The following is an 18,420-nucleotide window of genomic DNA, read 5'->3' on the forward strand; positions in this document are numbered from 1 at the left end:
GCCTCTCCATAGATCTAACTTGTCCATGGTAGTTGCACCTGCGTAGTTTATTATCATAGGAACATTCCAGGAAACACGACAATAGATTCATAGAAAAGCAGTAAAATGTTACATACAGTAGTACACCTTAGTATTATTAGTAATATTTTATTGTATTACATTGTTCTCCTTGGTCTAACTTTAACTGTAGTCACGTTTTAGAGGCTAAAGGTTACTGGGCCTCACCTACAGCTGCTTAAACACACACGCTAATAGTTTTCAACATGTCCAAACAAGATTACTGAAAAGAGGAGCTGTTGTGGATCATGTAGTAATAAACCAGGCCAAACCAACCCTGTCTTGTTTTTACTGTGTTGACCTAATTCGCATTTTGTCCGGCACTTCCCTTATTGACTGTGCTGTGTGTGATTATGCAGCACATCTCAGCTCTAGGGACGCGCCGCCATCTTTGTGTTAGTGCAAAACTCAGCACTTAATCCTCTTTATACAACACAACTCCCGTGCTAATCTAAAGTGCATCAACTTAACTTTGAGACAACAGCAAAGTGGGAAGCATGTCTGTCTCTCTTTGCGCAAATGCTTGGGGCAAATCCATTATATATTGTATTTCTACTACTAGTACTACCTTCTAATAGAAAAAAGTCTACAGTCCAGACAATTTAATGAATCTAACTGTGTTAAGAAAATGATAAAACATTTTGGACATAGGACCTAATTTCCTAGTGAGCCAGAGTGTTGGAGACACGTGGAGACACTTTTTGAAATATTTCATCCTGTCCTTGTATTTGCAGAGGTCGCTGGTGCTAGGCTAGTGCATGTCAATGGCAATAGTTCTCCTGTCACTAAAAACACTCCACAAAACACCCGAAGCAAAACAATTATTACACCAGACTGTGCACATGAATGTCTGTGATGACAGAAAAATGTTTGAAATAAAACTAACCTTGCATTGCATGAATCGTCGCATGTTGAGGGACTATTTTCTCATATATCGATCCGCCACTGCTGAGCTTTCTATCAGGAAGTACAACTCACTGCTGCTGCTCAGACATAAATCCTTCAAATTCAAGGTTGCTTTTACTTCTAAAATTATTCTATCAACACAGACATTCACATCTGCAGTCTGGCGTTATAATAGGTTTGCTTTGGGTGATTTGTGGAGTGGGTAAGACTGTTTTTAGTGGCAGGCTAACTATGTCCATTAGTTAGCCTGCTAACTAGGAAATGAGGTTATATGTTCAAAATTCTGAATTCTGTGCAGTTAAGTTTTTACTAAAGTTTCTCACTAAAGTATTCAAATGAAGCTTTGGGTGTATTCTTTAAGCAGCAGGGTGGCCAAAACTAAATATCGCAGGTATTTTGGAGTTTTATAGCGGATAGCTGCTTCATTAAAAAGTCCTAATATCAGCCCGATATATCACCAGTATCTGCAGTGTATCTCTAGACTGTAGTTATCCAGTAAAGCTCGAAATTTTAAAAAGATCCAAATTAAGAGTCAACTAAAAACACGTCATTATAATGAGTTCTTAAAACATGAGAGAAAACTGCATTTTTTCTACTGAAATAGATAAAATGCCATACTGTGGAACTTTCCAGGTGAGGCAATAACATGGAGAGAACCAGGTGCGCCATTAACACATTTCATTTTGCCATTGACACATTTTGATTGGGCAAGTCTCAGAACAACATATTCTTAATTAAAACAGCGTTGCCATGGTTACTTAATATCCCTATACCACCTTTCTTGTTTGTGGTGACCCTCTTAATGCTGCTTGCAGACTGTACTGAAAAGCGTAAACAACTCATTTGACCTTTCACCCACTCTAGGGTCCTCCCAGGCGGCCGAGTCCAGTTCTGCTGCAGGCTTCCTTATTGTGACATCATCATTTCCTGGTCTCAAACCCCACTTCCCCATTTCTTTCTAATCCTAGTTCGCCTCATTAAAGTACACAAGCAGGGTCGATGCAGTTAAAGTACTCCAGTGAGTACTCAAATAAAAAAGTACATGTTGTTTATCAGAGAAAGAGTCGTGACCCCTGTTGCTAAGGTGAGCGCCCCTCCTCTCTCCACTTGTGAAATGGCTTAGTCAGGTTTTGTTTTTTCCAATAGCTTAAACTAAAAACAAGTCAGAGAGAGGGAGGAGGGAAGGAGAGAAGGAGGGATAGACAGGGGAGAGGGTGTGTGAGAGAGAGTGGAGTGGAGAAAGGGGGAAAAGAGAGAGAGAAGTGAGAATGAAATAAGGGAAGGGAGAAAGAGACATGGATGAGGATAGAGAAATATGAGGTGAGACAAGAGAGAAAGGAGGTGTAAGAGAGAAAAGAGATAGAGGAGGGAGTGAGAGAGAGGAAGGGGGAAAGTGGGAGAAAGAGAAGAGAGGAAAGAAATAACTGTAGAAAGAGAGAGGAGAAAAAGGGATACAGAGAGAGGGTGAGGAAGAGATAAGATAGGAAAGTGAGAGAGAGTATGAGGAGATGAAAATGGAAAAACGAGAGCTGAGAAGAGGAGGAGAGATATAAGAGGAGAAGGTGAGGGATAGGGATAGAGGAGAGAGAGAAAAGATAGAGAGAGAACAAATTGAAAGACAAAAAAGAGAGACAGAAGGAGTAAAGTAAATGAGAGAGAAGAGACAGAGAGAGAGACAGAGAAAAGAGAGGATTGGGGTTAACAGAGAAAGAAAGATGCAGAAGAGTAGGGAGAGATAGAGAGGAGAGGAAAGAGAGGAGAGGTAAAGGACTGGAGAAAAAGACATAACTGTAGAGACAGAAAAAAGAGAAAGGTAGAGGGTGAGAAAGAGATGGATGGAAAAAGAAGAGAGATAGGGGAAAGAGAGAGATAAGAAGAGAAGGTCAGAGATAGGGGTAGAGGAGAGAAAGGAAAGAGTTAGTGTGAACAAAGAGAGAACGAAGTGAGAGACAAAAAAAAAGGAAAAGGAAAGAGAGATAAAAGGGGAAAAGATTGGAAAGAAGAAAAAAGACATAGCTGTAGAGATAGAAAGAGAGAGCGGAGAAAAGAGAGAAAGGTAGAGGGTGAGAAAGAGATAGTGAGAGAGAGGATGAGGAGATGAAGATGGAAAAAGAGAAATGAGAGGAGGAGAGAGATAAGGGGAGAAGGTGAGAGATAGGGGTAGAGGAGAGAGAGAAAGCAAAGTGAGAGACAAAATAGAATAGGAAATAGAGAGATGAGAGAGAGAGAGAACCTGGAGATAGATCTACAGAGAGAGAGAGACAGAAGGAGTAAAGTGAATGAGAGAGGAGAAACAAAGAGAGAGAGAAAACATAAAGAGAGTAGAGAAACAAAAAGAACAGGAAACAGAGAGATGGGAGAGAGAGAGAGAGAACCTGGAGATAGATATACAGAGAGAGAGAGAGAGACAGAAGGAGTAAAGTGAACAAGAGAAGAGAGACACACAGAGAGAGAAAACATAGAGAGAGTAGAGAGACAAAAATAAGAGGAAACAGAGATGGGAGAGAAAGAAACAGAGAGAGAGAGAGACAACCCAGAGATAGATATGTAGAGAAAGAGCGACAGGAGAGGTAAAATGATTGACAGAGGGGAAGCAAAGAGAGAGAGAAAGAGAAAAGATAGGGGGCATAGAGATTGAGACAAAAGAGAACAGGAAACAGAGAGATGAGACAAAGAAATAGAGAGAGAGAAAACCTAGAGACCATAGGAGTAAATCGAACAAGAGAGGAGAGACAAAAAAGGAGAGGAGCAGGATGAACAGAAAAAGATGCAGAAGGGATGAGAGGGATAAAGAGAAGAGGAAAGAAAAGAAAGGTAGATGAGAAATAGAGAGAGAGAAGGAAGAGCACTGAGTTCACAGGAGGGATATTTCCTAACTGTTTACAAGTCTCAGCCTGTGCCTCACACTGATACAGAGAAGCGGAGCGTGCAGCTTTAGTCGGTTCTATTTCTGGATCCGGAGAGTTCCCCCTCACGTGTTTATGAGTTTGTCTGACCTTCTGAAAAGCCATCAAATGTGTCAGCATAATGGAACTTTCAGATTGGACAGTGACACATGTAGGTCTATTTTCATTTGGACTCAACAGTGCAGATTAGGAGACAACTGCTGGCTTTGCAGAAATAAAAACATGTTTACAGATTCTAGTTTAGTGGATAAGATTAAACTACTCTGAACTATGGATTGATTCACAGAAGAACTACCTGATTGCACGTTTTTCACTGGCTTTTAAAGAGGCTTTTTTAGCATGTTGTTTTCTGATCTTATATTGTTGTTTCATCATCACAAACAGACTTGGAAGTTGTGTTTTGTTTCATTCACACAAACCCTTTATATTTAGGCTGAGTTCTCTCAAACTGTTCCACCTTGTGTTTTCATGTAGTAATGCTCCATACACCTTCACTAGAATCATTCAGATCATTTCAAATTGTTTTCTTGCGTCTTTTTATAGGAAACAGTTCGAGTATGAACATGTCCAACTCTTCAGACCCCCAGTCTTCGTCGGCAGAGGAAGAGGAGTATCTGGAAGTGAACGGGTGGCAGATCTGTAAAGACCAGGATGAGATGCTGAACCTGGCCTTCACCATCGGCTCCTTCCTCCTGTCGGCCATCACTCTGCCCATGGGCATCATCATGGACAAGTATGGCCCCCGCAAACTCCGACTGGCTGGCAGGTGAGTGAATAACACTCTGCACTACACTACACTACATTACAGTACACTACAGTATACTACCACTACAGTACACTACAGTATTCTACCACTACAGTACACTACAGTATTCTACCACTACAGTACACTACAGTATTCTACCACTACAGTACACTACAGTATACTACCACTACAGTACACTACAGTACACTATAGTACATTAGCACATCTGTAGTGTTGGGAAGTAACTAAATACATGTACCGAAAATGCTTATTCTGAATATGTATTATTTTCATATAACTGTATTCCGGTACACTTACTTTTTTATTTGGTGGTATTCATAATAAAATGACTTTTCTAAATTAAAAAGAATACATGGCTATAATTAATTGAGCAATTTTGGCTTTGGACTGCTCTTGTAATATGTGTGGGTAATGATTAGCAATACAGTAAGTTATTGCAAAACAAAACAATCAAGCTGTTTATGAATTACTCATCATTGCAGTTTTTTATCAGGCAGGTTTTTTTTTACATGCAACTCGGCGTTGCATTGTACTGTATTCAGAACACAGTACTCTGATTGGACCATGTGTCAAAATATGTTACAAAATACATTTTAATTTGGTTATTCAGTATTTTGTAACTAAATACATTTGTATATTTTTTTATTCTTTGTGTTCTTCCCATCACTTCATATATGTAGTAAAGTCTTGTGAAGAGAAAGAGTGTATAACTGTTGATTCTGTGTGTCCACAGCGCCTGCTTTGCCTTCTCCTGCCTCCTCATCGCCTATGGAGCCAGTGATCCTAACAGTAAGAACAAAATACACTTTGTCTACTTGAAAACATAATTTTAACATATATTTCTAAGATATAGTAACTTAGGGAAAATAATAATAGCAATATTGGGACAACAGTTGCTGCAGTTGAATGGTGTTCAAGGTCAAGCTTGACATTGACCTTGAACCTTGACCTTGACACACAACATTGAAGCTGCTTTGATGTCACATGTCTAAATCGATACTTTTAAGTCACAAAAAAGAAACATTTTATGTAGCATGATTTCACATTTATTTCTTTTTCCTCCAGGTCTGTCCATCCTCATCTTCTTCGCTTTGGCCATGAATGGGTTTGGAGGGATGTGCATGACCTTCACTTCTCTCACAGTAAGCTACAGAACTTTTTTATATTACATTTGAAAATGAAAAACCAAAGACACAGTTTTGATGGCACCAAAGACAGTGACAAGCACAATGTAACGAGATGGAGCGAGGCCCTGAGTACAAATCATCTTGGTTGTTACATGTTCATATTCTCTATATGAAAATAGCATATTACAGATTTTGTAAAGGGCCTCTCCCTGCTCCGGGCACTGTGTAAATAGTACATTTTATCCTCCAAGTCTGATCCTTCTTGATCAGACATAAGATCAATCTCATCTCAGACAAAAGTGCTGAATCATGAGAGTGTGCTGGAACTATAGAGTGTACATATAAATGAACACAGCTAAACCGCCAAGCACCGTATTCCAAATTGTGAGCTTCATTTGACTGGAGCTGAACTCTGTGGGTGACATCACACTCGCTTAGTCTACTTCTTTATACAGTTTATGGCTGGAACAGACAGAGACACAGACACAAGGCAGGAGCATCAGGCGGTCTGGGTGGTACTGATGCATTATTCACTGGTGTCAGGCCCTTAAAAAGACATGAGCTCTTCACTGTTACATCCACATAAGGCTGAGGACAGAGCAGGGCTTTTCTCACACACGTGGAGCAGTTGTGTAACAGTCTGACGTTATGGGTTAAAAGGGTAAAATGCAAAGTCACATATGAAAAAAAGCACTGAATTTTGACATGTTTAGACACAGCATTTTTACGTGTTTCGCATTGAGAAAAAAAAAAACAAAAAACTGAATGTGCATATGGCAAAGGAGTTACAAGATGAGGAATGATTCAAGGTGCATAATGCAACTTTCCTGGTGCCGTGTCATTGGTTTGCTTCAATGTTCCATAGTGTAGCATTAAATGTGTGTGTCTCCATGAAAACAAAACAGTAATGATGCCAAAGCCAGACTGTTCTCTTTAAGGAAAATGAATTCTTTTAATGTCAGTAATGTTCTTTATGACCTATTTTTATAAGTTTCATTGAATCTATTCTTGCATTTTGTATTGTCTGTCAGTTCGGTGTCCTCTCTATGTCTAGTAGAAATCGTCTGGCTCTTTTGGTCAAAGTGACAGGTAAAATTGTCGGCTTACAGCAGTCCCAGCTACAGGGCATCTACCAGGGGTTTGCAAAAATATTGAAATATCGATATATCGTATCATTTGTTGTGATGATACAGTATCAATATTGTGGACTCCTGTATCGATATATCTCCAAGAGTATTTTTGGTATATTTTACTGAATTATTTTGTCACAGAGCTACAGTTCTGTTGCTTGTTTAGAGGAAGGAAACTCGTTTAAGCGACACATTTGACATTTTCACTGTTTTGATGATTAAAATGGGTGTGTTTCATTTGAACTTTGCACAAGAAGTGGTTTAACAAATACTTTTAGTGTCACATGCACAATTTAGACTTTATTTTTTATTGAACCGTATCAAATCGATTTGAAATATATTGTATCAAATCAAAAGTGCACTGTATCGAGATATGTATCGTATCGTGGCCTATGCATCGAGGTATGCATCGTATCTGTAACGTCTTAATGATACCCAGCCCTAACATCTACAACAGAAGGGTGATTTGCAAGGCCCAACAAATAATTGAGAGCCCTAATCACCCACTCTTTGAGGAGTTTAAGCTCCTTCCTTCTAGGCAGCGTCTGAGAATGTCTGAGATCAGAACTCAGAGAACTTAGACTTCCTTTATTTCTGAAGCCATAACTAGGATGAATGCTCTCTTACAGCTTGGATCAGTCATGGTGAAATGCGGTTACATCTCCTGGTCTTCTTTTTTTCCCCTATTTTTAAAGGAATGTATATCTACTGTATGTCTGACACTGCTGCACAACAGTTCCCCTCTGGGACAATAATACAGTTGAAAGTTGAAGTTGAAAGTTGAATGCATGCTTTTCAAGGTAACTGAACAAATGCAAGATAGATAAGTTTAATGTCATACTATGGAACAATGTAAAGCTCTAACATCTCAGATAAAAGACCCAGCACCAGGAAAATTACATTGTGCATCTTTAAATCTTTCTTTATGTTAATATAATAATAAATGTTACACAACATATGGAGAAAATATATGACGTTAAACTCAAATACATCATTATAGTTACATAAGGCGAGTCAGCAGACACGTTTTACATTGCAGTCTTGGGGGCATGTTTTATTAATGTTGGGAAAAAGTACAATCAAAGCTTCCTCTGCTGTACAACTTCCGTGCATTTGAAATTTGCGATGCCATTCATATTTCATCTCCACTATTTGGTGATCACAAACACTACAGTCGTCTCCATATTTAATTCATAATGTGGTTTTCTACGCCTTAAGTTCATGTTATGCACGTCAGCTCTCAAGACATAAACAGGAAGCGCAGACAGAGAATCTGAGATGCGTCTTTGTATTTCCCCACACACAGACCCTGAATGCCTCACTCCCACAGTCCCACACACACACAAATGCAGTTGTTGTTCAGCTCGTTTACCCCAATCACCACAAAGAACCAGAAGAAGTAGAAGAAAAGATGAAATACTCAAAACATTTTATCTGCTACTTCACACAAAACTCATAACTATGTAAATAAGGGCCCATATTATGCTATTTTCATATCTGTTATAATGTTGTTTTCTCATCAAACACTTACCAGGAGTTTTGTTTTGTTTTATTTACACAAAAGCTGAGTTCTTCTGTCGAACGGAAAGCACCGTTCCACCTTGTGATGTTATGCTGCAATACAGGAAGTGCCCCACTGTGTTTTTAAACTCCATAGACCTTCACTAGAATCATTTGGATTTTTTAAGTCCTGGAATTTCCAATTTCTACTAAACAAAAGTTAAAAGGTGTTGAAAACTGCAACTACATGACATCACAAGGTGGAACAGAGCATTTTGAGCTTTGGAGATGTGGACAGACTAATAATGCAAGATTACCCAAACATGTGAACGAAACAAAACACAACTCCAAGGTTTGTTTTTGAAGATTCTAACATTCTAACAATGTTTAAATCTCACAAAAGTCAACTGTATGCAATGTAGGACCTTTCAGTACAAAGCAATGCAAGATCTAAAATGGTGCACCACTCTTTTCCATTTTAAAAAGAAGATGTTAAATGTTTAACTCTGGGCAGATACATGAATTATGATACTTAGTTTGTGCTATAGTACTTTGCTTACTGAGTTATTTGTTTCCTCTTGCTGTATTTGTGAATATGAACTGGTTTCAAAATGATGCTATGACAAAGGAATAGTTAGTTTTCTAGACATTACATATAGATAAATATAGATGCATTAATTTCTACAGCTAGAATAGTGAGGCTAGTGTTTAAAATTCCACTTGAAAATTCTTGGACAACTATTATGAAATACACATGAGTACCTTTTAATGCAAGTACACACAAACTGATGTAATAATATACTGTATGTTAATTTTAAATATTTAAAAGCACACAACCTTTCTGTTTCGTGTATGTAAACAGGTTCAAATTACAGATTGTTTTGACAGACTATTTGCTAAGAATTGACAAAAAATTTCATGATATAAAACTTTAATTATTATTTACCCATTATCCAATTCATAGTAGCACACACATTACAACCCAACCATTACCTTGAAGTAAAAGTATCTACAGTATACATATTTATTTTCCACCTCACGTCTAGACCTCCCCTCCTCCTCTTCCTCCTCTTCCTCCTCCTCCTCTTTCCCCCTTGAGTCTATGTTGTTTTTGTCTTCTCTAGTTTCAGTCGCCCGTGTGCTCTGGTTCATGTACAGTGACGTACAGTGTGCAGGTCTGTGTACACTGTGCGTTTAGCTGCGGACTGGGCCTTTAACCTGCTCCCAGGGCTTCATTAATGTTTCCTTCACTTTTGAGGTGTGTCCCTGTGAGGCAAACTGCTGCTCTGTCTCTGCTCAGGGCGCGCTAGTGAATTTTTAAACGTGCAGACACAGGTGAGGAAAGTAGTAAACGTTAACATAAAACTACAGTAAAGAGTATTGTCACTTCATAAAAACAGTGGCATAGTAGTAGTATTCATAGAAAGAACTGCAAGGTTGCAACTTTCCTACATACGGAGAATTTGGATAGCCAGAATAAACCAGAAACTGCATTCAAGTAGTGCATAAAATACAAAACATACATAATGCAAAATAAGTAACGATGTAACAATAACCAAAATATCGTGATATCGTATCGTCAAAAGTCTCACAGTAATATCGTGGGCTGTCACAATATATCAAATTACAAAATGATTTGCTTAAATTTATTGTTTTATAGTAGCAATAGCTAATAAACATCAGAAACTACATATCCTGTGATTAATTTCAGCACAGAAAACATGAAGAAATATGTTTTTACTTGAATTCTTGGGAATATCACATTAATAATTCATATCAAAATCTCAAAAAGCAAAGAACTGTCCTATCTACAATTATAACAGCCTCTTCAAAATATCGCAATAAATATCATACCGTAAGATGCATATCGTGATAATATCATATCGAAAGATTTGGATATCGTTACATCCCTAAAAATAAGTAATATTCAACCAGAAAGTGCTCAACAATTTAAACATGTTTTTGTTAGTGTACTGTAGTAATATGTCAGTCACTATAAATACTAATAGGTTTTGGCTCCTTGTTTCATCTGTGCCATTTTGAGGACTCCTTACAATTCAAAAGATGGTACTCTTACTCTACTGTAGTAATACTAGTATGTATAGATTGAGGACTCGTCACTATTCAAAAAATATTATGTTTTGTTGTAACTCAATGCTATCCAAATCTCTCGGTACGATATTATCACGATATGCATCTCACAGTACAATATTTATTGCGATATTTTGAAGAGGCTAATATAATTCTCGATAGGACACTTCTTTTTTTGCTTTTAAAATACTTTGACAAGATTTTGGTGTGAATTATTACTGTCAGAATCTCAAGAATTCAGGTAAAAAACATTTTTTTATGTTGTCTGTGCTGAAATGAGTCATAGGATATGTAGTTCCCTATGTTTATTAGCTGTTTCTACTAAAGAACAATGCATTTAAGCAAAGGAACTCATAATTTGAGATACTGTCACGTGTAGAGTAACCACAATTTAACTTTTACTAAAATTTTTCCCAAGTACATGTTTCTCTCTTATGAGGCAGACAGTATTTTCATCAGCTGAAGGTTTAGGCGCTTTAGACGGGCCTGTTTTATTTTACAGTCCTTTGTCCTCTGTAGACAGGTCGTCTCCGTGCTTTTTCTAGTCTTGGGTTACTCTTTTGTCTATGTGCACTAACTTCCTCAAGCTAACCCAGTATTGAGTGTCCCATTGAGATTTTTTTGGGAGGGGTTAAGGAAAAGAGACCCTCCTTCCTTCCCTCTTCCTGGTTTGAGTAAACAACATCTTGGAGTGTTTTGCTGTTTAAATGGATTCAGTTCTGTTGAGAACTGAAACACAGGCTCCTCCCCGTGTGCTCGGTGCCTCAGTTTGGGTTTAGTCCAATTTCTGGAAATGCCTTTACTAAGAAAAGTTATAACTAGTTGTTTTTCAAATCCAAGTCCAAGGGTCCCTAACTAGAATTGTTTTTGCCTAACCCAAGAGTTGATATCTGTTTATCTACTGTAAACGTCACGTTAGTGTTACAATATTGATTCAAAACAACTTTTTATTGCTTTGTCTGGAATATTTCACAACAATTAAACCTTTCAATCTTCATGGAGACCAAACCAGACCAAGTTACAGGTCAGATCTAGTGAAATCACCTAATTTTGCTTCTAAAATTCACAATTATTACTCATTCATTCTCACAATTATATTAAAACAACATTACATTACATTAAATAATCCTGACATTCCATACCACTTGTATACAGACAAATACACATTCAACAAAACCATATAACGCCTGATTGAAGACTAAAATCACTAAAATAACAATGACTAAAGCTGATGCACTATTTTAGGTCAACCCACTGCGCTTAACCCAGAACACATGTTGCTCTCATTTAACATCGTAAACTGCAAATCCACTGAACACCTGCACAAAAGCCTGGTGCGTTCAAAATACCAGCCAATTACCATAAAATGTCAACATGCAGTGTAATCTAAACATGCATCTATAGTCGTGGAAAAATGCCTTATAAAATGTATGTTGCAGATCTTGGCATGTGTATCTCTCTCTAGTAAAACCTATGGGGCTATTGTTAAGACTCCAAATTCCTGTGGCTGATAATATGAGGTGTGTGTTTGGTTTGTTGCAACACAAAACTGGATTCTCTGGGATCTGTCTGTCTGGGCTATTGCTTCCCATTGTGGTAATAATTGGTATAACAGCACTAGTACAACTGCCAAATAGTAGTATAAGTAGTAGTAGTAGTAACAGTAATGTAGTATTGTCGCATTCATTAATTATTTAGAATTACTGAGATATAGAGGTTTTGGTAGTATTTGTAGTAGTGGTAGTATTTTTAGTAGTAATAGTAGTAGTAGTAGAAGTATTGTGGTAGTAGTGGTAGTAGTAATAGTAATTGTAATAAGTAGTAGAAGTGGTAGTAGTAGTAATTGCTATAGTGTGGTAGTAGTGTAAGTAGTGATTTAAGTTAGTAGTAGTCATAGTAGTAGTAGTAGTAGTAGTGGTTTAGTGGTGGTAGTAGTAATTATAGTAAGTAGTAGTAGTTGTGGTATAAATATAAATATTGCTATAGTGTAGTAGTAGGAGTAGTAGGGGTAGTAGTAGTAGTAGTAGTAGTAGTGATGGTATAAATATAAATATTGCTATAGTGTAGTAGTAGTAGTAGTAGTCGTAGTAGTAGTGGTGGTGGTGATGGTGAGGTAGGACTACAGTTGTTGTAGTTGTAGTAGTAGTTGAAGCTGTAGTCACTGTAGTAAGCAGTATAAGTGGAAGTAGTAGTAGTAATTGTATAAATAGAAATATTGCTATAGTGTGGTTGTATAAAAGTATTAATAGTATGAGACATGAGACATTTGAGGGAGCATTCACACTCCTTGTATCATATTTAAACTGGGACTAAGTCTGGAACTAAACCTGGACCGGGTCAAGACTGAACCAGGATTACAACAGGACCAAATCGAGTCTAGATTCAGGATTACATTTTTGGTTCATGTTTGTTTAAAATGAAAACAATGTTAACAGAAATCCTTAATCCTTTCTTGCAAGTTACAACTCAGGTCTTAATTGTACTCGTGTGAGCATTTGTCCCAGGGCAGTGACGGCGGTTAGAAGCAGAGGAAGTGCTCCATGATTTGAGTGGTCACATGACGTGTTTTGGCGGTTAATAACAGATTGAATACTTTGAAAGGGCAAAAGTGAGTGTGAAACGTTAGATCAGAGTTGGAGATGCAGCAGTGTCATGGTTCAGGTTATTACAAATCTCCTTTTGACAGGCACTAAAGCAGTAATAGAGAGCAGGGTTGGAGAGGTACTGCTTCTGTTAGTGCCAAACACGATCTGAAAATGTCAAATTTACAGCTGTTTATTGTGGAACTTTTCTGGTGGAGGATCTGTCACCTGCTTGTTTCTATGGATATGTCATTGCTTTGCCCCGAATATTCCACAGTAGGGCATAAAAATTACATAAAAATACATTTAATTAACCAAAATGTTGTTTTTCAGCACAATGCATATAATTCAGAAATCTTTACTACTACTTGGAAAGGGTTGGAGAGCTATGCCATGATCAAGAAAAACAGACATTCTGACTGTGAGCAGGGTTGCCTCTCCACAGATTGGACCTGTAACTTGGTCTGCTTTGGTCTCCATGAAGATAGAAAAGTTTAATATCATACTGTGAAACATTCCAGACAAAGCAATAATATTTCCATGGAAACTCTCCACCAGAAAAGTTAAGAATTGTTTACTACTATTTTTCAGTGTTTTATTATGAAAAGAGTGAATCTGGTGAACAGCAAACATGAAAACTTTTAAGAAGACCCCCGCATGCTGTTTCACTCTTCATTTTATCAGCACCACATTACAGTCCCTCTGTGAGTGAGGTCAGGGTGACCCCCGTCAGTTACATGGTATTTAAAGGGAGGGGCCCCCGTATGACTTTGATTTAAAAATGCACATTCATAACTATTGTTTAAGAATATAGTATTAGCGACATGTTTTTCGTCGCAAAATCTACAAAATTCCTTGCATAGTCCAGCCGTGGTTCCTAGATTCCTCGTTCACAGTTGACTCTAAATTCTTGACGGTGTGTTAGTTTCACATCTGGGCAGCTTTCCAGGAATGTACATACAGTATGCGCAGAGGGAAATACCGTGGGGGTATGCTGCCTGTGTCCATGCACCACTGAGTACATGAACAAGGCCAGTCACAATATGGCTCACATTAGATCACCCCGTAATTATGTATTGGTGTGTGTTAACAAGCAAAAAAGAAATCTGATCTTCAAGAACATCTGGTTGCATGTGTCAGTTAAAGATGCACTGTGTAACTTTTTTGGTGGAGATGTTCTTGTTTACCTGAAATGTCCCAAAGTGCGGCAGTAGAATCATCTATATTGCGATTTTCAATTACAAGTGTTTTTATTGCCCAAAAATGCCTTGAAAAAATTTAACTTGTAACTTGGCCTGGAGACATCAGCTGTTTGTCTCCATGGGAAAAAATGTTTTAATCTTGACAAAACATTTCTATTGACACAAGCAGGTAGTGAACCATTCATTGGAAAGATTACATGGTGTACCTTTAGTTTGCAGCTTTATAGTGTAAGTATTGTACTCTTTCAATCTGTAACATTTTCTTTTTTTGTCTTTACCACTTTATTTCATCCTTTTTTGCATTATAAACAACAAAAGACAATCAGAAAGAAGTTCACATCAGAAGAAACTGTTTACATTTCTGCAATCTGATTACTCCAGAAACCAGATAATGATCAGATTTTTACATATAAACACAGCCCGCATTCTTACTCCTGTACCCCACTCCTCTGATTTTTATGATGGATGGACTGTCCCATGTCTGGATAGAACCGGTCCGAACTGGTTTCACAGGCGCACCGTCATTACCACCCTCTGACGGACAGCTTCCCTTTTCCATTCCTACATTTTACCCTGCAACTGCAATGTCAGATTTCCCCTCCGAATGACTGCTGCTCAGCTAGTTTCTCTTCTGCTCAGTATGACATCGCCTGCTCAAACTTGTCCCAGAAATCAATTGCAATCTCGACAAAACAGGTTATTTTGACTGACAGTAACCCCAACCAATGAAAAGAAATGATGGTATGTTTTTGTTTGGGGAATATGTATGGGCATGTATAGGGCGTCACGGTTTTGGAAAGTAATGAGATTGTAATTAGATTTTCAATACTTGTTTAAAAAAATACACTGTAAACAAATTCAGGAGTATTAAAGGTTATGTTTTAACTCTTGTGAGCGTTAAGCCATGTTATAATGTTGTTCTCATCAAAAACAGACCTGGAGTTGTGTTTTGTTTCATTCATAGATCAGAAAGTAGCGTCATATGAGCTGAAATATGAAGGATAAACTAATACAAGAATCATATCCATTCATACATGTACACAAAGGTCTAAAATACACGTACAGCAAGAGTTAAAAAAAAAAAAAAGTAATATTTTGCTTGTTGCAAGGGATATTCTTGGTTGTGATCCATTGTTTAGTCAGATATGATGGTCAGAACTGATGTAAGATTTAAGATTTAAGATTAACTGTCTGAGCCCTGGTTTTTAAAAAGCTCAACTCCAAATAATCCATTGTTCTTTATTTCTGCCAATCAAAATGCATTTATTTATTGCTCTAGTAGTTATAGGTTACTTATGAAACTATCAAGTCATATACCAGATTTTGTTCCTTAAATGTCCTATATTACGCATAATTGACTCTTGTGAGCTTTAAACCATGTTATAATTAGGGGTGTGCAAAATTATAAAAATATTGATATATCGTATCATTTAATGTGATGATACAGTATCGATATCAGGGATTGCTGTATCAGTATATTGCCAAGAGTATTTTTTTGTATATTTTACTGTATTATTTTGTTACCACTAGTTTTGTTGCTTGTTCAGAGGAAGGAAACTTCGTTTATGCAAAACATTTGACATATTCACTGTTTTGATGATTAAAATGTTTGTGTTTCATATTCACTTTGCACAAAAAGTGGTTTAACATAGACTTTTAGTATCACAGCCATGATTTAGCCTTTATCTTTTGTTGAACCGTATTGAATAGATTTGAAACATATCGTATCGAACCGAAAGTGCACTGTATCGAGATATGTATCATATCGTGGCCCATGTATCGAGGTGTGTATCACATCGGCGACTTCTGAATGATACCCAGCCCTAGTTGTAATGTTGTTACCTCATCAAAACATACCTTGTGTTTTGTTTCATTCATGCATGTTTGAGTAATGATGCGTTATTAATCTGTCTACATCTGCAAAGCTCAAAATGCTCCATTACATGTCATGAAGCGGTAGTTTTCAAGTTAACAACTACCTTACCATTAGTTCAATAGAGACTGACAATTCCAGGTCTGATTTGAGTGAGGGTGTAGGGCCCTATCTTGCATTGGTAAAGAATCATGTGTGATGTTCCTGGTAGTAAAAAATTTACACCAATAACAGCATTCTATTTTATTTTATACATATTTGGGTTGTATAAATACGATATTAACTAAAATTGTCACTAAAAATATGATCAAAATCCTTTCAAGCTTGACATCTCACACTAAAATCCTCCATATAAATTGTTGTGGTGGTCATTTTTTTATCACAACCAACTTTGCCATTACAATCAATAATTCAAACCAAAATTGTAAATTTTTTGAATGTTAAAAAAGTACTCAAATGGCACCTATAAAATGAAACCTATGAATTCTCCACATGCATCACTTGCTGAACATCATTGTGTTATTGTGTTATTAGTTTGACAAATATTTATTCGCTTGAGTCATTTGGGGTGCAGTGTTCTCTCACCACTGACTCATGATTTAATTACACTGATTACATTTAACACCCATAGGACATTAGGGCAGTTTGGACAAGCCTGGCTCTGTTTGAACTGGAGTTAAACCAGTCCCATCAAACAGTGGGCCTGGGCACCATCTAAATATTATGGTAATAAAATAGTATTGTAGTATATAAGCACCATTATTGCTAGTATTGTTAGTTGTCTTGTGGAGATGGTATTGCTTTGACATGAATGTCTCACAGTATGGCATGAAACTAAAAATAAGAAAACAAAAAAAAAACAATTTTCTTCATTATTTGTCTCCAAAACCAAAAAAAAAAAAAAATAAAATAAATAAATTGATATCAGTTCGCTTTTTCGATTTTATGTTTAAATGAATAATGGAAAAAACGGATAACAGCCGTTTCCCATTTCTATGACTTAAACTGTGAGGCTGGAATTTTGCATTGCATATGGACTGAACCAAGACTAAACCAGGAATGAACCTGGACTGAACAAGAACTAAACCAGGACTAAACCAGGTCTAAACCAGGTCTAAACCAGAACTGAACCAGGACTAAACCAGAACTGAACCAGGTATAAACCAGGTCTAAACCAGGTCTAAACCAGAACCGAACCAGGACTAAACCAAGACTAAAACAGTACTAAACCAGGTCTAAATCAAAACTGAAAAAGAACAAAACCAGGTCTAAACCAGGACTAAACCTGGACTAAAGCGGTCTCAGTCTTGGTCTGGTTCTGATCTGGTCCTTGTCTGGTCCCGGTCTCAATCCTGGTCTGGTCCCGGTCTAGTCCTGGTCTCAGTCCTGGTCTCAGTCCTGGTCTCAGTCCTGGTTTCAGTCCTGGTTTCAGTCCTGACCTTGTGCCGGTCTCAATCCCAGTCTCAGTCCCGGTCGGAGTCCCGGTCTCAGTCACGGTCTCAGTCCTGGTCTGGTCCTGGTCTGGTCTGCCAGTCTCTAATGAAATAAAGGTTAAAAAAAATTTATATCTGTTAACTTCAAAAAAACACTACATGACATCACAAGTTGAACAGAGCATTTTGAGCTTTGGAGATGTAGACAGACTAATCAACCAGGATTACTCAAACATGTGTGAATGAAACAAAACACAACTCTGGGTACGCTTTTGAGGAGATAACAACATTATAACATGTCTTAAAGCTCACAAGAGTCCATTTTGTGTAATATAGAACATTAAATTAAAACATTTGAAGCATGTCTCTTGTTCTTGGACAGTAGACTTCCAACCTGCTAAATCACTCGTGAATCTCTCCAACTTCATGCCCCATTAGTTTTCACACGGTTCATATAACGTGTGTTTGTGTCTGTGTAAGAAGTGCATCAGCAAAGACCAGGGACTTTTAGCAACAAAAAGTTCCCATTGTGTTTGTTGTCGCTGCTTGAGTGAATAGGTCCTCTGTTAGCCCAGTGTATCCAGGCAGAGAGTACACACACCACTGTTTGTTTAAAGCTAAATTTAGACCTACCTAAATGATTAGAGCAGCCGTTGGGTTATAAGTCAGGCGCAAAAAGCCATAAAGTCAGGTTTGTATAAAAAATAGAACAATTAGGGACAAACGGTTTATTGTAAATTATAGGTCAGTAGCAAATCATAATTTTTAAAAGCACTATCATTTCCTTCATAAACAACAAAATATCCTGTCTTTCTTCATTCTGCATTAAACTAACTCTGTTCAGATT

At 37.5% G+C, this 18,420-nt stretch overlaps 1 protein-coding gene across 1 annotated transcript in view; it reads left to right on the forward strand.

The window, feature by feature from the left end:
• LOC110160358 (large neutral amino acids transporter small subunit 4-like) overlaps positions 1 to 18,420 on the forward strand; it is a 57,273-nt gene that overhangs the window by 12,219 nt on the left and 26,634 nt on the right. The window contains exons 3-5 of the mRNA XM_020924996.2: positions 4,413 to 4,635; positions 5,369 to 5,424; positions 5,701 to 5,777. Coding sequence (XP_020780655.1) covers positions 4,413 to 4,635; positions 5,369 to 5,424; positions 5,701 to 5,777 — 356 coding nt within the window. The remainder of the gene's footprint in view (positions 1 to 4,412; positions 4,636 to 5,368; positions 5,425 to 5,700; positions 5,778 to 18,420) is intronic.

Source organism: Boleophthalmus pectinirostris, unplaced genomic scaffold (assembly GCF_026225935.1).
Source record: "Boleophthalmus pectinirostris isolate CB_2022bp ecotype Guang Dong unplaced genomic scaffold, ASM2622593v1 HiC_scaffold_9, whole genome shotgun sequence".
NCBI classification, from domain to species: domain Eukaryota; kingdom Metazoa; phylum Chordata; class Actinopteri; order Gobiiformes; family Gobiidae; genus Boleophthalmus; species Boleophthalmus pectinirostris.